Source organism: Ailuropoda melanoleuca, chromosome 5, assembly GCF_002007445.2.
Source record: "Ailuropoda melanoleuca isolate Jingjing chromosome 5, ASM200744v2, whole genome shotgun sequence".
Lineage (NCBI taxonomy): Eukaryota > Metazoa > Chordata > Mammalia > Carnivora > Ursidae > Ailuropoda > Ailuropoda melanoleuca.
In genome coordinates, this window is record NC_048222.1 from 50,953,946 (window position 1) to 50,977,946 (window position 24,001).

Below are 24,001 nucleotides of genomic sequence, written 5' to 3' on the forward strand. Positions count from 1 at the left end.
AAATTTAAGGACTATTTGTTCCAGTTCTTTGAAAAATGTCCTCGGTATTTTGATCGGGATAGCATTGAAAGTGTAGATTGCTCTGGGTAGTATGGACATTTTAACTATGTTAATTCTTCCAATCCATGAGCATGGAATATTTTTCCATCTTTTTATGTCTTCCTCAATATCTTTCAAAAGTGATCTATAGTTTCTAGGATATAGGTCCTTTACGTCTCTGGTTAAGTTAATTCCAAGGTAACGCATGGTTTTTGGTGTTATTGTAAATGGGATGGATTCCCTAATTTCTCTTTCTTCAGTCTCGTTATTCGTGTATAGAAATGCAACTGATTTCTGGGCATTGATTTTGTATCCTGCCACCTTACTGAATTGTTCTATAACTTCTAATAGTTTGGGAGTGGATTCCTTTGGGTTTTCCATATAGAGTATCATGTCATCTGCAAAGAGAGACAGTTTGACTTCTTCTTTGCCGATTTGGATACCTTTGATCCCTTTTTGTCTTCTGATTGCTGTTGCAAGGACTTCTAGTACTATGTTGAATAATAGTGGCGAGAGTGGGCATCCTTGTCGTGTTCCTGATCTTAAGGGAAAGGCTTCCAGCTTTTCCCCATTGAGAATAATGCTTGCAGTAGGCTTTTCATAGATGGCTTTTATGAGATTGAGAAATGTACCCTCTATTCCTACACTCTGAAGGGTTTTAATCAGGAAAGGATGCTGTATTTTGTCAAATGCTTTTTCTGCATCAATTGAGAGGATCATATGGTTCTTGAGTCTTTTCTTGTTGATATGATGTATCACATTGATTGATTTGCGAGTGTTGAACCATGCTTGCATCCCAGGTATGAATCCCACTTGGTCATGATGGATAATCCTTTTAATGTACTGTTGGATTCTATTAGCAAGGATCTTGTTGAGGATTTTGGCATCCATATTCATTAGAGAAATCGGTCTGTAATTCTCCTTTTTGAGGGGGTCTTTGCCTGGTTTGGGGATCAAGGTAATATTAGCCTCATAGAATGAGTTTGGTAGCTTTCCTTCTGTTTCTATTTTTTGAAATAGCTTTAGGAGAATAGGTATTATTTCTTCTTTGAATGTTTGGTAGAATTCCCCAGGAAAACCGTCTGGGCCTGGAGTTTTATTATTTGGAAGGTTGTTTATCACTGACTCAATTTCTTCATAGTTAATTGGCCTATTTAAGAAATCTATTTCTTCCTGTTTCAGTCTTGGTAGTTTATAGGTTTCCAGGAAGGCCTCCATCTCTTCCAGATTGTTTAGTTTTTTGGCATATAGCTGTTGATAAAAGTTTCTAATAATCCTTGCAATTTCAATGGTGCTGGTCGTGACCTCTCCCTTTTCAGTCATAATTTTAATAATCTCAGTCCTTTCTCTTTGTTTTTGGACAAGTTTTGCCAGTGGTCTATCAATTTTATGGATTCTCTCAAAGAACCAGCTTCTAGTCCTGTTGATCTGCTCTACTGTGCTTCTGGTTTCTAATTCATTGATTTCTGCTCTAATCTTGGTCAACTCCTTCCTTGTCAGTGGGTTAGGCCTGTCCCTCTGTTGCTGTTCCAGTTTCTTGAGGTGAGAATATAGAAACTGCATTTTAGATTTTTCTATTCTTTTGAGTGAGGCTTGGATGGCTATGTATTTCCCCCTTAGGACTGCCTTTGCAGTATCCCATAGGTTTTGGACCGTTGTGTATTCATTCTCGTTGGTCTCCATAAATTGTTTAATTTGTTTTTTGATTTCCTGGTTTATCGAGTCATTCTTGAGCAGGATGGTTCTTAGCCTCCAAGTGTTTGAGTTTCTTCCAGGTTTTTCCTTGTGGTTGAGTTCCAATTTCAGAGCGTTGTGGTCTGAGAATATGCAGGGGATAATTTCAATCTTTTGGTATTGGCTGAGACCTGTTTTGTGTCCCAGAGCATGATCTATTCTTGAGAATGTTCCATGGGCATTGGAATAGAATGAGTATTCTTTAAAAATATCCCCAATTCTAATACCTAGAAATTATCATTGTTAACATTAAAGGAACATAACTTTCTATATTTTGCCATACAGGAATATTGTTAGAAGGGAAACTAGCTAAAGAGATGAATATGAAGAAAGAAATATATATCTTATTAAAATGGAATTACACATAGATACTAGTTTTTATTTTTATTTTATTTATTTTTTTTTTTAAGAGTTTGTTTATTTATTCGACAGAGATAGAGACAGCCAGCGAGAGAGGGAACACAAGCAGGGGGAGTGGGAGAGGAAGAAGCAGGTTCATAGCAGAGAAGCCTGATGTGGGTCGATCCCATAACGCCGGGATCACACCCTGAGCCGAAGGCAGACGCTTAACCGCTGTGCCACCCAGGCGCCCCAAGTTTTTATTTTTAAATAATTTAAATTTACTTGAATATAGCGGAAGAAAATCTGGACTATCACTAAACATTCATATTTTTTATTTCTCACAAGATTCCTAAAAGATTGTTGAAGTTTAAAAAAATCTCTTTGGAATACACCAGGAAGCTGAAGTTACTTTTTTAATCTATGTTTTAATTATCAGGTGGTATTTGTTAGCTTCCTAGTTTGAAAGATTAAAGACAAAAGCACTCCCACACTTTTTTTCTCCCCACTGTCACATAAATTCTTAACAAGATTAGCAAAAGGATTAAATGAATGTTTGAGCCTCAATTAAAAGTGAATGATATGGAAACAACCTAAATGTCCATCAACTGAAGAATGGACAAATAAAATGTGTTCTATCCATATAATTAAATTCTGTTATTATTGCTCAATAAAAAGAAATGAAATACTGGTACACATTGCAACACAGATGAATCTTGAAAACATTATTCTAAGTGAAAAGAAGGCAGTTACAAAAAGACCATATACCTTTGTTATGAAATGTCTAGAATAGGAAATCTGGAGAGACAGAAAGATTAGTGGTTGCCAGGCCGTGGGGAGAGGAGATTGCTAATGGGTGTGGTGTTTCTTTTTGGGGTTCTAAAATTGATTATGGTAATAGTTGCACAACTCTGAAAACACTAAAAATCATTGAATTCCTTAAAATGTGAATTTTATATTATGTGAGTTATATCTCAAGTTATTTTTTAAGTGAGAAACTTAAGGATATTTTAACTTGTTTCACTTCCTATATCTTATTTGTAATTTATTTTCATATTGTGCCTTTTCCTCCTCAAAGCTACAGAGTCTCATTCCTTCTACACACCAACCATTATAGCAGGCCCACAGAACATAACAACGTCTCTTCATCAGACCGTTGTTTTGGAATGCATGGCCACGGGAAATCCCAAACCAATCATTTCTTGGAGCCGCCTTGGTAAGTTTTCTCAGGGAAAAAAGTCTTTAAACTTTGTTCCTTCTAATGAAACTGATAAAATGTTTATTTTATATACAAAACACATGTTTGTCCTGTAAGTGGCTTTTTAACTTTTTTGGCATTTCAGTGTGTAGAGAAAAAGGTTTTGTATAGCGAATTTTGAACTTTTTATGATACGATTAGATAGTGATCTTTTGACATGGTTTTAGATCTTATATTACATTATTTTGACTGAAGTTTTCTCTTGGAAATAGATCACAAGTCCATTGATGTCTTTAATACTCGGGTACTTGGAAATGGTAATCTCATGATATCTGATGTCAAGCTGCAACACGCTGGAGTGTACGTTTGCCGGGCCACAACCCCAGGCACGCGCAACTTTACAGTTGCCATGGCAACCTTAACTGTCTTAGGTATGTTTTATTTCATTCTGCATTCAGGAGAATCTTGTATTTTAACATTTGTTTTATCTCATTCATCACTTCTACCTTTGTTGAATTTTGTAGTATTGATATGAAGCTTGATATGAAATACTGTAATCCAACAATGAATTTTAGGAGAAAATTAAGGCTCTGGGTTAAAATTTAACTGTCATGCTGAAGTCACCATCCTGTTTGCCTGCATACCATTATGTTCCTTCTTATTTAAACATCCCTTTTAAGTCTTTGTTACCCAGCCATAAATCACATATCCATTCACCAATCTAAAATTTTAATCTGTTGGTTGTATGCACTCATGAGTGGCTATATATTATTGGGCTTAGTTAAGCAGGATTATAGTATACACAGAGGGTCTCAGTAGGGAAAACCTTGGGGGACTGGACATCTAAATGAGCAATGCTGAGAAAAGGCATCTGGATAATTATATGAAGAACGTAGATTAGAGGCTCAGAATGTTAACTATTTTCAAGGATGGGACTTGAGTCATTTGCCATACTCTTCCTTGACTCTTTGTATCATTCCTGTTGGGGACAAGGAAATTTTTTTCTTTTCTTTTTTCTTTAAAAATAGCTCCTCCTTCATTTGTTGAATGGCCAGAAAGTTTAACAAGGCCTCGAGCTGGCACTGCTCGATTTGTATGTCAAGCAGAAGGAATCCCCTCACCCAAAATGTCATGGTTGAAAAACGGGAGGAAGATACATTCAAATGGGAGAATTAAAATGTACAACAGGTGGGCTATGTCACTTTGCTACTATTTTAGATAAGATATAATAGCTTTAGTAATTGTTATGTGAACTGCTTATAATATCAAATATCTAAATTATCTTGGTATTTTAAACTAAAATAAAATAAATAAATTCAGATTATAACATCAGCATGCCATAGTTTTGTATTTTATATGTGTATCATGGAAGTGGTAGATTATAATGAAATAAATGTTGGACAGTCCCCCCTAGACCTGGGTTCTAGTCCTGATAAACTAATAGCTAAGTTCTTAGCAAGCATATTAACCCTTTGGGGTCTCAGTTCCTTCTTCCATAAAAAGAGAAAATTAGAAGGAAATATTCAAATCTCAAGGAATTTTTCCACAACTCAAGCTTAATGATTTTAATAACTCATTTTTATTAGTATAAATATGAATTTTCTCATAACATTGCCATATGTTTAACAAAACTTTAAAATTTTTGGTGGATCTGAATTTATGTAACATTGCAATATTATATAAATTGTATGCTATTACAGAGTAATATACTTTCTTATAAAAGCCAAATTTTCAAAAAGAGATTAGTCTCTCACCTAAAGCAAACAGGGTTTGGATATCACTATTACTCAATTAAACTCAGAAAATAAGAGTAATTTTAAGCAACTCATAGATATTTCAGTACGGTTGACTACAGTTTTTTGTCACTTAAAATGAGAGTGAACTTAGCAGTAGTTTAACTTTATTTTTACATCATTCTTAGGATTTTTCATGAAAATATTTTATTCTTTCCTCAGTAAATTGGTAATTAACCAGATTATTCCTGAAGATGATGCTATTTATCAGTGCATGGCTGAGAACAGCCAAGGATCTATTTTATCTAGAGCCAGACTGACTGTAGTAATGTCAGAAGACAGACCCAGTGCTCCCTACAATGTGCATGCAGAAACCATGTCAAGTTCAGCGATCCTTTTAGCTTGGGAGAGGCCACTTTATAATTCAGACAAAGTCATCGCTTATTCTGTGCACTACATGAAAGCAGAAGGTAAGCAGTTTGAGGAGTATTTTATTTTCAACTGCTACTTGCTGTCAGTAATTTCAGTATGAATGACATCTTACATAATCCAGAAAATATTTTTGAGGCTTTATGGCATTTATCTCTTTTAATAAAATAATCTGTCACCTGCATATCAGTTTTTGCTAAATGTTTTTGTTATTGTATACTTTCTATATATAAGTATAGTGTAAGATTTTTATGTTTAGAAATAAGTACCATCTCTGCAGGCTAAAAATTACAGAGTGGTGGAGTAATGAATTTCATTCCAGCCAAGATGTAAATCCTTTAGGTAAGACTTAATATACCAATTTAAGTATGCGGTTACATAGGAACAATGGTGTAATTGGTTCATAAAATAATATGGTGAATTATGGTCACTATAGCATGTTATTTTCAAGGGGGGAAGTAAACATCAGAGCCCCTTCTGTTGATTTTATATATTTTGAATGTTTCCTGAAAACATTTAGAACTCTGAATATTTAACAGGATTCTCTTTGTTGATATGTCATTTCTTACATAAAAGTAGAAATCAAATCTGTCTTGAAATTTTTATTTGGAACTATTAATTCCATTTTTTGCAATCTTTTTTGCCCTAGTATTTTCTTTTGGGGAAAAAAATTGAGAGGGAAAGGAAAAGCTACTTAGAAATCCTAGAGATTTCTCTACTGATCTCTCACAGAAATCACAGAAGTTTCCAAATTTTAGTGGTGCACATGGCCTAGGTTTTATGCAGTAGACATTAAAACAAATCCCAGCACCCAAAAATGATGGTATGATAAAATTGTCCATAGAAACAGGTGGTTTGTTGTTGTTTGTTTTTTGTCCTTTCAAGTAGTATTTTGAAAAGGAATATTTTGAATTTAAATCAGGGGTTGTGTTAGCAAGAAGAATGAAAGTTTAACTGAGCATGTTGGAGTATGTTAATTCCCTCCTTAGTGATTTAGGAAGGTAAAAGGAATGCTGGTTTTGGTGGAGACCACTCTTGTTCCCTATTATGGTTGTTTCATTAGAGCCTCCACATGCGGCTCAGTGGTCTATTCAAGGACAGAACAAGGCTTTTTAATTCGAACTCAAGGACCTTGTTTGGTAGGTCAGAAATCGTACTATGCAGTTCCTAATTAACGAGCCATTAGCCAGTCTGTTGTGAAATGGCTGTAATCTTGTCTAATTAAAATGCTATCAAGTTAATTCAGAAATGTGGGAAAACTTAATAGTGGAATTTGCCTTCTGTTTTGTTTATAAATCCAGTGCGGGGGAGAAGGGCCTTGGTCCTTAGAGCGTTTTGATGAAGTTGACGTGCATTTACCGTGCATTGTTCGCAAAGCACGGGAGCTGCCTGTGTTCTTCTTTCACTTTACAGATTTGCACTATTGGAATTAAATCCCACAAAGACAAATTCTTTTCTATACCTTGCCATGCATATTTTATTAAGAATTGCTGAGAAAAGTTTTTTTTCCCTCTTTGGGGGGGAAAAAAGTTCATTGTGGAACAAAGTGTTTTGAAGCACGTTCTCTGCCTCCCAGTTCTTTTGCTTTCAGTATAAATAAAAAGAACGACTTGTGTCAGTCAAATTTAATAGAATCTCTAGGGCCAAAATGAGATCTTTTGCAGGACAACTTTTGGTTTGGTTTGTTTTTATTAAGCATAGAGCTATTGCATTCCCTACTGTCTCTCCATTTATGTTTAAAAGGAAAAAGAAGCCATGAGTTTAAGCAAGTAAAGCATACACTGTTACGAACTACAGTGTTCTGTAGCGTTAAGCTCTGTTATGTTACTGCTGTACATTGTGCTGTGGGTTTCGACTGGCTACCAACACAAACTTAGAAGAGATTAATTATTTTCAGTTTAATTATTAGGGAAGAATTCAAACTACTGATTTATAGCAAGACATAGATACTTTTAGAAGTCACTTTTTTTCTTAAAGAGTCAAAAGATAACAGAGATTAGATGGGAAGGTCAGGGTGTCACAGTAAGGGAAATTGGTCTTGTTCATTTTCTTTTGAATATTCCTAGTTTCTAAACATGGATTCTTTAATCTAGGTTTAAATAATGAAGAGTATCAAGTAGTCATCGGAAATGATACAACTCATTATATTATTGATGACTTAGAACCTGCTAGCAATTATACTTTCTACATTGTGGCATATATGCCGATGGGAGCCAGCCAGATGTCTGACCATGTGACACAGAATACTTTAGAGGATGGTAAGAAAACACAGTCTGCGTCATTATTTAAGTGTGAACATTAATATGTTTAATCCATTTCAATGAATAAATGTGTTTTAAATTAGGAAAAATACCCTCTTTTTGGCTAAAAAAATAAAACAGGTGCAGTAACCAGTTGGCTAGTTTGCCATTTCAAATTTCACCCTCACTTTTTGACAATAACATGATAAGGATAAAGAGTTTTTATAACTTATAATGTGTAACATAAATTTTAATAATAAAATTCTTATATTGTATTTTTCAAGTTTCCTAGTTTCAGTTGTAAATACATTGACTTTTTAAAAATATATTTTCGACATTGCAAGTTTTCTTTAAGTGAGTGGAACAAAATGTGAAATTTTCTAAGCATGAATAAATACAAATATAATGAGTAAATATATAATGAACAGAGGTCAGAGGTCTTGGACCTCTGAAACTGGGAGTTTTTGAAATTTAGCAAACTGTCAGTTAATACATATTCTTAAAAAATCAGCAGTTAGTCTTATTTTAGGTATAATATGTTTATTCTGCTTAAGGAGGAAAGTAAGAGTTGTTCAGTTTGATAATGGACCCTGAGTTGGAAGCTGAGTTGTAGTCCGTTGAGGGCAGGGCTCCATGTATTCTTGTAATGGTGGAGAGCCCATCCATTAGGAAAGTCCTCAGACTGACTCTTCTCCTCTGATTCATCATCTCTCTCTCTCTCCAGGGGCTCTTTAGAATGCCCATTTTTGTACCCTTCACTGGGAAAAGGGAATGATTTAACATATGCTTAATTATACTATTCTTTGTTTTCTCATCCTCACAAAATGGTCCACCCTTAGTTTTCAAAACATCTTTTTTGAAGCATCTTTTTATTTATTTGAGAGCAAGAGAGACAGCATGAGCGGAGGGGCAGAGGGAGAGGGAGAAGCAGACTCCCTGCTGAGCAGGGAGTCAGACCCCAGGCTCCATCCAAGGACCCTGAGATCGTGACCTGAGCCCAAGACAGACTCTTAAATGACTGAGCCACCCAGATGCCCTTCAAAACATTTTTATGTAAATGATTTCCATATCATTTTCTTTGTTCATATGGTCCCAGATCTCTTACTTACATCTCTATTATGCCACTTATTTAGGTGTTTATAAAATCAGAGTTTGACTAAATGAAAAAAAAATTACTGATCTGGATATTCAATTCCAAATTCAGTTTTCATTTAAGAGTCTGTTCTGTTTTAGGGGCACCTGGGTGGCTCAGTCGTTAAGTGCCTGCCTTTGGCTCAGGTCATGATCCCAAGGTCCTGGGATCAAGTCTTGCATCAGGCTCCTTGCTCAGGGGGAACCTGCTTCTCCCTCTACATTTCCCTCTGTCCCTCCCCCTGCTTGTGTGCTCACTCTCTCTCTCTCTCAAATAAATAAATAAAATCTTAAAAAAAAAAAAAAGTCTGTTCCATTGTAGGGTGAATCACAGTATGTATGACCTCTCGAGTTCTCATCACGTTGAACGAACTCTGACATGCATACGTAAGGTGAAACACAGGCTGGGGGGTATGCTGTTTTGGAGTTTGTGGGGTTTTTTTTGGTGTATGAGGTGTATTCCTCCCTATATCCTTGAAGAAAAGGAGTCTAACCATAGCAAGCAACTTGTTAAAGCTTGCCAATTCCAGTTGTGATCTCAAAGTTTTTTTCCTTTAAACCTTTTCTTACTCTAACTTTTTTACTTAAGTTTCATTTTATTTTCTGAATAACACAGACTTCTGACCCTGCTTTTCACATTTCTACACCAGTTTTTCCCCATTTCCTGAGCCCATACTTCTCAGACGGAGATGTGTTGGTGTCATAGGGCACAGCAGCGTGCCGCAGATATAACTAACACTTGTGGAGGGCTTGCCCCTGCCTGTTCTAAAAACCTTCTCTCCATTATCTCACTTAATCCCTACATAACCCTGTGATAGAAGAACTATTGTTATATAAGACATAGTAAAGGAGAGGGGATAAGAATGTGGGCTTTGTTCAGTCTGCCTCCATCTGCTCCTTCACTAACGACCTGTGTGACCCTGGGCAAGTGATTTGACCTCTTTGTCCCTCAGTTTCCTCAACTATAAAGTAGAAATGATCATGGTACTTCCTTTGGTTTTTGTGAGAATTCATGAGTTCATACACATCAAAAACTCAGAAATGCTTAATAAATTGATTTTTTTCTTTTCCACCTGTTATTTCCTTCATGCAACCAATATTCATTGAGTACCTGCTGTGTGTTATTCAATATTTAGTAGTGAACAATAGAGAAAAAAATTGTCCCAGATTTCATGGAGTTTACTTCCATGAGGGGAGAGGGGGCAGAGGAACAATAAACAAGATAAACAGTCCATTATGTAATTATATGCTATGTGGGATATTGATAAGTATCTAGAAGAAGGGGAAAAAAGCAGGGAAAGGAGTATGAAATGTTGGGAGGGTTTGAGACTTGAGACAGGGTCACCCAAGAAGGGCTCACTGAGTAGGTGACATTTGAATGAAAACCTGAAGGAAGTGAAGGTGCGGGAGCTGGTGAGGCAGGCGACTGGAGGGGGGCTGGGATGCATGCTTGGCAGAGGAAATGAACATTGTTAACGGCTGGAGTGGAGGGAAAAAGTGGAAAGCAGTAGGAGGTTGGGGCATAGAATCCATAAGGAGCCAACCCTGCAAGTACATGGGGCTCTGTATGAAGTCACAGTGAAGACTTGAGCTTTTACTTTTAATGACACTTTGTTTTCTTTGGCTCTCTGTGCTGGATCCTTCTTATTATTTTTCCTTCTTTTTTTCTGGTTTGTGATGTACTCTCCTGAAAACCTCTGCTAGGGCTGGAAGTCTCTCTCCCTTATTATATTGTATGTTGGCCTTGAGAGAATTCAGTAAACACTGGTGTGCTCATTGACAGTTTTGATTCTAAATATTCATAAGCAACCTGTTTTCTTGTATGACTAGTTCCCCTGAGACCTCCTGAAATTAGTTTGACGAGTCGAAGTCCCACCGATATCCTCATCTCCTGGCTGCCGATCCCAGCCAAATACCGGCGGGGCCAGGTGGTCCTCTACCGCCTGTCCTTCCGCCTGAGTACTGAGAATTCCGTCCAAGTTCTGGAGCTCCCAGGGACCACACACGAGTACCTTTTGGAGGGCCTGAAACCCGACAGTGTCTACCTGGTGCGGATCACTGCTGCCACCAGAGTGGGGCCAGGAGAGTCATCCGTGTGGACCTCACATAGGACACCCAAAGCTACAAGTGTGAAAGGTAAATTTCTCAACACTGTCGAGGAAGAATAATTTTACTTTTTCAAAATTTACTTTTATAAAATCTAAGTTATGTTTAAATGGTGTTTTATGAGTGAAACTATTCCATAGATCATGGACTTTACTGGAAAAAATTTTAGACTTTTTGTGGCATAGTCCCTTTTGACATAGAGCTAGCTCAATAGTGTGTCAGACTCTTGGTTATGCTGTGAGTTTGCTTAGCAAATTCGTCATAGATGGGTGAGTCCAAATCACACTGAATTACCAAAAGTTATATATTAATAAAGTCCTCATTAATATTATTGCCATGTATATTTTTAAATCATCAGTTAATAGAAAGACAATAGACTAGGAAGTCCTAGATCCTCTTCTTTTAATAATACGAAATGTAACATGACTGGGGTTTTTGTTGTTGTTTATTGATTAATAATAATGCCTGTTCTACACAGAGGAATATTGGATGGCCAAAACTGGAAGTACTCCTTGTCTCTTTGAAAAAAAATTATACAAATAAAGATGGTATCATGTTCTTATTTATATACCTTAGGGGTTTTTTTAGGTAGTAGTTTATATTTTTAATTCTATCTCAAAGTTTAATATCATTGTACAGTTTTGAAAGTTAAAATATAATTGCTTGGAATTGCACTTTTGTGCAGCAGTTGGTTTAAAACTGGGTGTGTTTGTACAAATTATGGATTTTTTAATGCATGCATTTCTGTGGTGGATTTTTCTAGCCCCCAAGTCTCCAGAGTTACATTTGGAGCCTCTGAACTGTACCACCGTTTCTGTGAAGTGGCAGCAAGATGCTGAGGACACAGCAACCATTCAGGGTTACAAGCTCTACTACAAAGAAGAAGGACAGCAGGAAAATGGACCCATTTTCTTAGATACCAGTGACCTTCTCTACACTCTCAGTGGTTTAGGTGAGTGAGCCTGCACTGCACTTTCCTTTTTTCCTTTCTCTCTGATCGGTTGGGAAAACAGCTTTTGGATATAGGGCAGAAGACCTGACTTACTGACAAGAAGAGAATTACCTTTATGATGTCACTGTGTATATCCTACTGCTTAAGTCCGTGCTGGTCTTTGACTCACCATTGTGAGCTCACTGACAAGGTGTCAGATCACCGTGGTATCTTTCTTTCCCCCACCTCTGGGCATCTGCTTTTCTTTCTACAGTTCAGTTCTAGTAGAATGAGATCTGACCAATTATTGTGATTATATAGTGTAATAAAATAGCAATATCACCAAATGAGCAGAAAATAGACAACGATTCACTTAGAAATGGCCTGAAAGTACTATGTAGGTGCATTTTTTCACATGTAAAATATATTTAAATTATGTACAAAATAATGCTCTTACTGATGACCCATGTCACTATACATATTTATTTTTCTAGCTCTAACACAGACACACCAGAGAAAAAGCACTCAGCCTTGTGTTTGGGTTTATCACAGTTCCGAAAGACACAGTTTTTATTCTCCGTTCGTCCTGTCTTTGCTGAGTGAAGAATTTCATAATGTGACCATGTTTAATGGAAAGTGAGGAAACTTATGTCTACAATAAGTACAGGGGTATAAAGAGATATATACTTAAGGTGTAAAATGCAAATTCAGTTATTCCTTAGTTATTTGTTAAACAGCAACTTTAAATATGATTCCCAACTAAATTCCTACTGAATTGTTACAGCATCCTCTGCGCATACTGGAATTTCACAATGCTTTCTGGCCTTCCCCACCACAGACTACCCTTTGGAGTGCAGAAGGGAAAGGGGCGCAGCAATCCCCCTGGGGATAGCTCCATTTGCTTTCTGGCCTCATGGCACAACCTGTGAAAACAGCAGTGGTCCTGAGACCCTTCACAGTGACAAGCAGTGGTGGGAGTCTGTTTTTAGAGGCTAGGACATAGGACCCCATCCTCTGGTTCTTTGCTGTAGTTTTCCAGATGGCATTTTACTTCTAATCTTATTGTCTTGGATTTTAATTTAATTTACATTTGCTTAAATAAATTTCACTATTGATCCCTGTCAAACAGTTTTATAAATGAGGAGGGGAAGTTACATATGTTCCAGGGTGACCTTCCTTAAAACCATTGATGCAGAGGTGATGTTAGCCCAACCTGTCACCTAATTCTGGAGCATTTATTTCTAGTCATGACTTCTCAGTATGCTGTCCCTTTCTATGTTCTTATCATTTATTCAGAAGAGTTGTACTAAGTTATCAAGTAAGAAACAGGATTTGGGACAATTGCTGATGAAAAATCACACATCAAATTCAGTATTTCCAGTTTCTTCACTGTTAAGGAACTATAAATAAGCAGAAGATACAAGTAATAAATTCATAGAGCACTCTTCTTGAACACATAGGTAGCTTATTTTAAACAAATGAATAATGTATTGGGAAGAACAGAATAATGCTCTGCTTGTGAAGAGTTTAGAGAAGCATCTTATTAAAACTTTGTCAATTAAAAACAATGCTTTGGGGGGCTTGGGTAGCTCAGTCGTTAAGCGTCTGCCTTCAACTCAGGTCATGATCCCAGGGTCCTGGGATTGAGCCCCGCGTCAGGCTCCCTCCTCAGTGGGAAGCCTGCTTCTCCCTCTCCCACTCCCCTTGCTTGTGTTCCCTCTCTCGCTGGCTGTCTCTCTCTCTGTCAAATAAATAAATAAAATCTTTAGAAAAAAATAAAAAAATAAAAACAATGCTTTAGGAGCGCCTGAGTGGTTCAGTTGGTTAAGCATCTGCCTTCGGCTCGGCTCATGAACCCTGGGTCCTGGGATCGAGCCCCGTATTAGGCTTCCTGTTCGGCGGGAAGCCTGCTTCTCCCTCTCCCTCTGCTGCTCCCCCTGCTTGTGCTTTCTTGCTCTCTCTGTCAAGTAAATAAGTGAAATCTTAAAACAAAAACAAAACAGTGCTTTAAAATTTAAAAATTTTCTGTGGGTGCATATAAATATAAAGAAGACCCATTGATCTTTGTTGAAATTTTTTATAATCTCTAATAGCTTTTAATACTATGAACTTTTATTTCCTTCTGTGTTTTTTAAAAATAAATCACATCTATTACGGCCTGTATTTTTATGTTGTAAAATCCTCTGTGTGTACTATTTGGGGTAATTCAGCTTAAAATCACTGTATAATGCATAAACTGGGAAATTTTTTTGTTATAGTCAGTATGGCTCTCTATTAAAATAACTCCATGTTTCCTGACTGTGGAATTAGACTGAGTAATTGAGCTAACTGCAGTGCGGGGTAACAGGGGACTCTGTCTCAGCTGTAGGACTTTCTTGTTGGACAGCGGGTTCCACCCCTGGAGGTGCCAAGCTAGGGCTGGAACGGGCTGACCAGCAGAGGCAGGTGTGTAGATCCGAGCATTATACAGCTGTTAACTAGCTCACCTTCAAGATGCCTTTTAATCTTGAGAGCCCTTTTTTAGGAAGACGCCTTTGGGACCTAGCCAACCGTATAGCAAGTTGAACGGATATAACCGCTAAGCAGGCAAGTGTTAAGAGTGCTCACTCCTTTCCTTCTTACTTTTGGCTATTGGGAGGGCAGTATGTTCTGTTAACTGGACAACTGACCATCTGTGACCATTTTTAGCAAGAGCGTCTGGTGATAGCTGCCTGTTTAACAGAGAGTGATGTGTGCAGAGGGCAGTAGGTTAAGGGAACCCTATCTGCGTCTTGCATGGTGAATACTCTCTTTCACAGAGCTTTTGTACATTAAAGATGCTCTAACTAGAACTAGATTTACTAAGTGGACTTGGAAATGAAATTTAAATGCTTCTGTTTGCTGATTCAATGTCAATTTGAGTAGCAAACTGATGTCTTAAAATTTCATTTTCATGCTAATCCCTTCTCTGACGCCCTAATACACATCCTTTTGTTACTTCTGGTAATTAAGTTTTCAACTAAAAATTATGTTATTGGGACACATACAGTTCTTTGTTTCTGAAAGAGAGAAATGAATTTGTGTATTTCAATTCATTTAACAAGAATTTACAAATTATTTTTCTAAATAAGGCATTGTAGTACTAAATAAAAAGATTTAACAGATGTGACCTCTGCTCAAAACAAGGAAAATTAAACCAAAAGATGTTAACTTGATTTACTTTCCTGATTTTCTCCCAAAGTCCTGATTAACTACATTTAATTGTACTTAGTAATGAGAGTTGTTTTACAACATTTTACTCTAAACCCTCAATGCTTAGTTCAAAGATGTAGAATGTTTTGTTTTTTTAAAGTGGCTGAAAAGATTCTCGTGGCTTTATTAGAGTAATATAAATATTGGTAGAGCAGTGGAAGTATTTTGATGTTGCTGGTTTGTTCTAGTTTAATGATTTGTAAATTCACAGTTTGCTTTTAATTAGAAATGGTTTGGGGGCTGGGAAAAAAGCATTTGGCTTGTGATTTAATGTTTATGTGATTTGTTCTAAATTGTGGTTTGAGGTTTTCTTCAAGATTTGCATCTTTGTTGTGATTATTTTCACTCAATTTTTTTTTCTCCCTTGGCACTTCTCATGTTTACCTGTTTTAAAAAGCAGAATTTTAAAACATTCGTTAAGTTTATCACACAATAAACTGAAGCAAAATTTATAGCACACTTGTGTTCTCTGATAATAGACTGATTGAAATAATTCATTGCTTTTTTTTTTTGTCTGTTTCAGAAATTGGCTTCAAATTCTGAAGTTAGGGTTTCTAATTGGAAAGAGGACTGTTTTCATAAGCTGTCAGAAACTTCTTAATTGTTCAGTATTTATATAATAAGGGGGAAAGGGGATTATTTAGATGGTGCTGTTGTTTAGCATTTGGGACACTGATAATCTGTGGCTTCTATTTTGCCAAAGAACGTGTGCTGTTATATTTCACAGCAACCTTGACTAGTGAACATGAGATTTAGCACCAGTTACAAAGATCCAAAATATTTAAAATCATTGGTAATGTTCCTGGATTCCTTGCACACCTTCAAAACTTACAGATTTTTGAGAAATCCGAAATTGGAACTCCCAGTTACTATGGGGGAAATATGAGGCAAAATAAACAGTCCCCGGGTAACAAGTAATTTGAGTTTCTCTTTTTTTTTTTTAAAGATTTTTATTTATTTATTTGACAGAGATAGAGACAGCCAGAGAGAGAGGGAACACAANCTCTCTTTTTTTTTTTTTAAAGATTTTTATTTATTTATTTGACAGAGATAGAGACAGCCAGAGAGAGAGGGAACACAAGCAGGGGGAGTGGGAGAGGAAGAAGCAGGCTCATAGCAGAGGAGCCTGATGTGGGGCTCGATCCATAACGCCGGGATCACGCCCTGAGCCGAAGGCAGACGCTTTAACCGCTGTGCCACCCAGGCGCCCCCACAAGTAATTTTAGAGTCTCTTGGCCAGTTTGTATAGAAGCTTGGTAAAATTAAGTCAGATTTCTGGGTGTTATCCTTTACCATAACAGAATAGGATTTGGTTGTGTGATTACATATCTGAGGAAAGAAAATCAAGAGCTACCACTGGTGAGCCAAACTCGGATAGCTGGAGGGAGTTGTAATCTTTCCTTTAGTCAAGACAGGACAAGATTTTGTGGCATAAATGAGACTATTTTTATCAGAGAGGGTTCATTGTGAACCTTGCTATAATAGTGATTTTGTTTTGAAGAGAACTAGAATCACTCAGTTTACGAAATATGGAAGTCACGTTTTAAGGCAAGCCAAAGTCTTTTCAGAGACTCTGTTCCCTCATTCCTCTCACACAAGGAAGCCTTAGATAACACTCAGAAAAATCTCTGGAAACAGGCTACAGGTGAAAATCCTTGTATTGCGGCTGTTTGCAACTTTCTCGCTGCACCCCTTAAGATAGAGTAAAAAACGACACCATATTTTATAAACAGATCTTCCTGATTGTGTATAGTTTCGAGTATATCTTAACATACTGACTTTTAGCCTAAAAATTCATTTCAAATAATTTGGTACCTTGATGTCAACTACCAACTCAAATATCATTATAGATGCCAGGATTCTTCTGTTTTCTAAAGTATAATCAACAACATAGGCATCATTAAGCACTCCGTCCAGATTAGTGTTGACTTCACAAAGTAGCATTGGTTTCTGTGAGATCACTTTGCATTTATTTGTTAACAGATCATTTTTAGGGATTGGTGTAGAAATTCCATTGTCATTATTGCTGTCATTTACCACAGGCAAGATAGTGGGGGACATACCTCGCATTTTTTTTGCCTCTCTTCAGTTCTTCCTGTGCTTTATCACTGTTAAATTCCACCTTTAGTAGAAATACCTCCTCTGAACAGTGTCTGATTGTACTCTTTCTTTCCTTCCTTTCAAAAAATTACAAAATAAATTCATTTAACTTACATGAATAATTTTGGAAACCACCTACTCTGTAGGCCAGAAAACTGACTGACAATGTGGGAGTACAAATTAAAGGGAACATTGTAAAAGTATTGTATTTCACTTATTTCACTATTAATTATTTTTTAAGTTACCCTTTCTTGTGCTGTGTTTAATCTGTTATCTAGCCAAAATATGTTGAAACGTCAACACAGATTTTAGGAAATACTCAACTATTTTTTCTTAATTTACTGGGAGAGCAAAAACTTTTAAATATCTCTGCAGTATCTGAACATACCACATATGATAGATACTCAGCTCAAACTTTAGAACCTTAATACTTAAAAAATTTTAAAAGCAATACCTCAAAAGAAATGGAGCATCCATTTCTTTAAAAATCCTGTTACTAAAAAAAAATACTGTTACATTAAGATAGTAACAAAGGGAAAATTTTCATTTGCCAATTTGCAACTACCTCCATTTAGAGACAAATGTTTACAGATTTGTGAAACTGTAAGAACTATACAAAAGTTACGGTGCTGTCATCTGGTAATCTTTCCTTAAATTCTTTCTCTTGAATGAAAGGTTATCTGCCATTCTAAAATATTTTTGATACTCCCTGGATGAAATCGGAGATAATCTCTTTCATTTGGAAAAATCTTCCCCAGCTTTTAAGTCTCAACCCTCTGGGAATCCTCTTGTGACCTCAAATGGTGTCAGTCATTCCCATGGTACCTCATTTATAATGCTCTGTTATAGGAGCCACTTGGCACTGACAGTTAAAAGAAAAATATCCGTGAAGTAAATTTTATGTCTGTTGACTGACATTAGCTCTGTAACGTATTAACAAATTAAATCCTGGTTATTTGCCTAATCTTTTAGATAGGGATAATAATAACAACAGCTGTTTTAGAACATTAGGAAGTTTAAATGAAATAATGTATATAAAAGTTAGCACAGTTTCTAGAAAACTGCACCGTAAGTCCTCAACAAATGTTAGCTGTTGTAACTGTTTTTGAAATTGTTCTCGTCCTAGCATGGAGCCTGGAAATCTGTATTTAAAAAAATTTTTTTGTCATGTGATTTACCATGATCACTAGATCTGGAAACCAGGGCTTCTTGAACTTCAGTGTCTACACCCAGAGATCTTGTTAAGATGCAGGTTTTAATTTAGTAGGTTTGGGTGGTCCTACCCACTTTGAGAAGCAATATCTAGACCAGGGGTAGGCAGACTCTTTCTGTAATGGGATGGATAGTAAATATTTTAGGCATTGTGTGTGCTGTGGACTGAATGTTTATGCCCTCATCAAATTCATATGTTGAAGCCCTAACCCCTGATGTGACTGGATATGGAAATACGGCCCTGGAGTAGGTGATAACTGTTAAGTGAGGTCATAAGGGTAGGGCCCTAATATGATAGGCAGGTGCCCTTATAAGAAGAGGAGGAGAAGCAGAGCTCTCTCTCTACCATGTGAGCGAGGACTCAGTGAGAAGGTGGTTATCCCCAAGTCAGGAAGAGTGCTCTCATCAGAAACGAAACACCGCCAGAACTTGATCTTGGACTTCCAGTTTCCAGAACTGTAAGAAATTAATTTCTGTGGCTTAAGCCATCCAGTCTATGGTATTTTGTTGTGGCAGCCCGAACAGAATTATACAGTGGGCCATAAGATTGACCACAAGTATTCGTTCTGCCACTGTAGCACAAAGGCAGCCAGTGGAAATACAAAAATGCCTGGATATGGTTATGTTCCAATAAAACTTTATTTATGGACCCTGAAGTTTGAGTTGCATATATTTTTGATGTGTCACAAAATATTATTTAAAATTATTTTCTGACAACTTAAAAATATGAAAACCATTTTTAGCTGGCAGGCTGACCCAAAGGCAGTGGACCATAATACTATATTTTAGCAATTCCACGTGTAGACTCTAGTTAGTCTTTGTTTTAAAGTCTGTTTTGGGGGCGCCTGTGTGGCTCAGTCAGTTAACCATCTGCCTTTGATTCAGGTCATGATCTCAGGGTCCTGGGGTCGGGCTCCCTGCTCAGTGGGGAGCCTGCTTCTCCCTCTTCCTCTGCAGCTCCCCGCCCTTGTGATCACTCTCCCTCTCTTTCTGTCAATAAATAAAGTCTTAAAAAATTACAGTCTATTTTATCTGATATCAGTGTGGCTACTCCAGCTTTCTTTTAACTTCCATTTGCATGATAGATGTTTTTCCATCCCCTCACTTTCAATCAGCTGTTGTGTTTAGGTAGTGTCTTTTGTCTCATGCCAGCTGTAGACTTCAGTGTTGTTGCTCTTGAAAGCGTGGTCCCAGGATCAGCAGCAAAATCTGGAAGTTTGTTGAAATGCTGAATTTCAGGCTTCCCTTGTCCCCTCTCCAGATCTTCTGAATCAGAATCTCTATTTTAACAGGATTATTAGGTGATTAGTACGCACATTGAAGCTTGGGAAACACTGGAGTAGACCATTCTCAGATACTTTCAAAGCTTACGATATGGCAGTCCCATGTTAGGTACTGCCATATTTAATGTAAAGATGGTCGTAGCATTTGAGTCTAGGAGGGAGACCCACAAATAAGCAACTAACATACCAGGTGAGAAACTCTTTAACAACATTTGTCAGGTGCTTCTGACCTGTTTCAGGGCTGGAATGGGATGGCTTCCAGGAAGAAGTAACATTTAGGTTGAGATCTAAAAGATGAGTAGGGTTCGTCAGGCAAAGGGCAGGGGCAGGTACAGGTTATATAGGTATAATAATATAATATAATAAAATATAATAACATAAAAATTATATGAAAATACACTGTCAGTATAGGGCCTTGTACCTACACTATAGGTATTAGGCTCTATACAAGTGAAGTGTTCTGAAAATTAAAAAGTTCTCATAACTTCATGGTAAATCTGCTCTGCAAAGAGGGAAGGGTAGAACCCAGGAGATGCTCAGGGACTGGTGAAATTCACGTGGGATGTCCAGGAGGTGAGGGGCACCATGCTCCAGAGGAGATGAAGTGACTGTTTGACGACAGAGTGCTGCCAGCACCTGGGAAAGTACCTGAGGGAATTTGGGCTTTATCCTAAGGGCAGCATGAAGCCACTAACTGATTTTAAGCAAATGAGTGACCTGATTAGATTTGTTTAGAAATATCTTTCTGTTGCACTGTGTAAAATATAATATGGAGAGAAGGGAGACACGAAGCAGCTCAGAACTGCCTCTTCCCTGAAAGAGGTTTTTGTGAGTTTTCTTTTTCACTTCCTTTCTGATTCAGAGATGTTATAAGTCTATACTCTGTGTTTGCTACAGTCCTGTTGCACATGGTAATTTCCATGCTCCGGATAATAAAGATTTCTGCAGAAAACAGCATCTTGTGCTGCTTTTAATCAGTTTATACTCAACTTTTGGGAACTACAATCACTGTATAATATATCTATATCGATATATACATCTATCTCTCCACCAAATCAGTAAATTTGGAAATGTCCTTGTGCAGACTCTCTTCAAAAATCAGTGTTAGCTCATATTGATCCCATATCTAAAAACAACAAACCCTACTATTTTATAAAGGGAAAGATATTTGGATCTTTGGTTTATGCTTATCTTAAAGTCAACCCTGTAACTGTGTTACAGCGTTTTAATTTCTCCCTCCCTTTGCTTGAGTCAGCTCTCAGGAGGCATGTAGCCACAAATCCAATGGTGTCTTCTGTCCCCCTGAGAATGCCTAATTACTCTTGCTTTGGTACTTTTCATTTTAGGCAACTGTGATATTGCCAAGTTAATTAAATTTCATGTTTTTAAATGAACAAGGAAGTAAAGGAAATATAGCCATGGATTCCATAAACCCATAATATACAGTGTTCTTTGAAGCTACAACGTGAATCCAGGAGCATTTATTAGTCACTCAAAAAAAAAGAATATTTTTGAGCCCACTGAGCTGCTACCATTGAGCTTTAGGATAGGCTCTTAGAGCTACAACACTGTTTGCAAAGCCCTCGTTAACTGTGTGAATACAGTGAGCACAGTGTTTTATGGAACTCAATAGATCTCAGATAAAGAGACTTCTGTGCTTTCTTGGTTGTTCTTTTGTGCCCCTCCTAGAAGGCTTATGACACAGAAGCTCGGTGGCCTTGCAAATCAGAAGATGAACTCAATTTAGAAGTTCCTGATAATGGGCTGTAGTTACCATTAAATTAATGTAAATTAATGACCAGTAAATGAATCACAAAACTGGAACCATCCCCACAACATGCAGTTTTCTCACTTGAGTGATTTCTTCTTCTAACACTTCCTGAAGACCTTGCCTAGAAGATCGTGTTCATTAAATATGCAAAATTTCTAATTTTAGGGTTGATACAATATGTATTTTTTCTCAGAACTTTATATAAAGCTATTTGGTTTAATAACATGAGATTGCTATTTACACCAATTTAATCGCCATTTCTTGTTTTGTAAAATTTTCACGTTAAAGTGTACCCAGCCTAATTATGAATGTTAAGTTTATTTTCCATTATTGTTAAAATTTAAAAATTAGTGTATATTGATTGAAAGCACATACTCTGTACCAGGTCCTGTACTGGGGACAAGGAATAGGAACGTAAAATGGCATGCCTGCTTCCAGAGTATTTAAGCTCAGCATGAAGAACCTGTAAGTGTCCAAAGGAAAATGTGCTAATAGACAAAATTGAGGTAGAGTCAATGTTCTAGAAGCACAAAGGATAAATGGCTAATTTTCACTGCATGATGGAGAACGGTTTGCCTCGTAGAGAATGGAGGAAATTCTCCCCAGTAATAGGAAGTCGCAAGGTACAAAAAAGGAGATTGAAGGGGTGGCCTCTTCGGTGTACCATGGCTAAAACATTGGTCGCATGAGTAGGAGTTGTAGAGACTGAAGCCATAGAGTTTTAAGAGCCCTGTGTACCCTAATAATTGATTTGGCCTTTGTCCTAGAATACAAGTGATGAGGAGCCATCAAAAGTTTTTAACTGAGAGTAAAACATGGCTTGTTTTAGAAAAGATAACGTAATGACAGCATCGGGGATAGGTTTAAAAAATGCAGTGAGTATGGGCCAGGGAGGTAGTTACTGAAGACAAGAAATCAATACCACGGTTGTTGAAGTAATCTAAGTTGATGAGGGTATGAACTAAGACAGTGGTTTCGTGGAGAGTAGGCAGATGTGAAGTTGTTTTGGGCTTAGAACAGTGATGGGGTGTCTGGGTGACTCAGTTGGTTAAGCATCCTAATCTCAGCTCAATCAGGACTTGACTGATTACAAAGGCCTGATGGGAGACCTTCAGATATAGGTATCAAGGTCACACTTAAGGGATCTGTGAAAAGATGCTCAACGTCATTAGCCATTAGGGAAATGCAAATTTAAAATTTTAAATTACAGGGGCGCCTGGGTGGCACAGCGGTTAAGCGTCTGCCTTCAGCTCAGGGCGTGATCCCAGCGATCTGGGATCGAGCCCCACATCAGGCTCTTCTGCTATGAGCCTGCTTTCCTCTCCCGCTCCCCCTGCTTGTGTTCCTTCTCTCGCTGGCTGTCTCTCTCTCCGTCGAATAAATAAATAAAAAATCTTTAAAAAAAAAAATAAAAAAAAAATAAAATAAAATTTTAAATTACAGTAAGCTACCACTACATACCTATTAGAATGACTGAAAATTTTTAAATGCCAAAATGGCCACTAACCAGTGCTGACTGGGAGTCAGAATGCCTAGAACACCTGTACATTATTGCAGGAATGCAAAATGGTCCAACCACTCTGGAAAACAGTTCAGTGCTTTTTTTTTTTTTTTTTAAAGTTAAACATGACTAAACCATATGACCCAACAGTCCCATCCTAGGTATTTACTCTAGAAAAATGAAAACTTATGTTCACACAGGAACCTAGAACACAAATGGATAGCTTTGTTACACCCCAAGTACTGGAACCAGTAAATGTCCTTCAGTGGGTGAATGGATGAACAAACTGCAATATAGCTGTAGAGTTGAAATACTCTCAGCAATGAAGAGCAGGGAACTCTCTTGCTGCTTTCAACCATTTGTGGGCGAATCTCAGTGGCATTATACTGAGTGAAAGAGGCCAGTCTCAAAAGGTGATATATTCTGTATCGTTCCCCTTATTATGACATTCTTGCGAAGTCAGAACTAGATTAGTGATTGCCATGGATTAGGGGTGGGGCAGGATTTAACCACAAAGGGGAAGCACAAAGGGGTTTCTTGATGTGATAGAATTCTTCTGTATCCTGATTGTGTTGGTGGTGGTGAACAAATCTATACACATGTTCACTAAAACTGTACCAAAAAAGGTCAGCTTAAATGTATATAAATTTAGAAATTAGAAGACTGGGTTTTGAGCTCAAATGGCCAGGATTTTGGGGTTTTTTTTATTGTGGGGGGGTTTATTTTATTTTTTATTAACATGTAACGTAGTATTTGTTCCAGGGGTGCAGGTCTGTGTTTCATCAGTCTTACACAACATACGGGGCTCACCACAACACATACCCTCCCCAATGTCCATCACCCAGCCTCCTCACCCTGCACGCCCCCTCCTGTCCAGCAACTCTGTTTCCTGAGATTAAGACTCTCTTACGGTTTGTCTCCCTCTCTGGTTTCATCTTGTTTTATTTTTTTCTCTCTTCCCCTATGATCCTCTGCCTTGTTTCTGAAATTCCACATATCAATGTGAGATCATATGATAATTGT

At 37.4% G+C, this 24,001-nt stretch overlaps 1 protein-coding gene across 2 annotated transcripts in view; it reads left to right on the forward strand.

Moving 5' to 3' along the window:
* Nucleotides 1-24,001, forward strand: part of PRTG (protogenin) — a 124,139-nt gene that overhangs the window by 62,883 nt on the left and 37,255 nt on the right. For both annotated transcript variants that reach the window (XM_034660947.1, XM_002922949.4), the window contains exons 5-11: nt 3,191-3,328; nt 3,583-3,741; nt 4,339-4,498; nt 5,266-5,513; nt 7,566-7,730; nt 10,674-10,979; nt 11,713-11,901. In XM_034660947.1, coding sequence (XP_034516838.1) covers nt 3,191-3,328; nt 3,583-3,741; nt 4,339-4,498; nt 5,266-5,513; nt 7,566-7,730; nt 10,674-10,979; nt 11,713-11,901 — 1,365 coding nt within the window. The remainder of the gene's footprint in view (nt 1-3,190; nt 3,329-3,582; nt 3,742-4,338; nt 4,499-5,265; nt 5,514-7,565; nt 7,731-10,673; nt 10,980-11,712; nt 11,902-24,001) is intronic.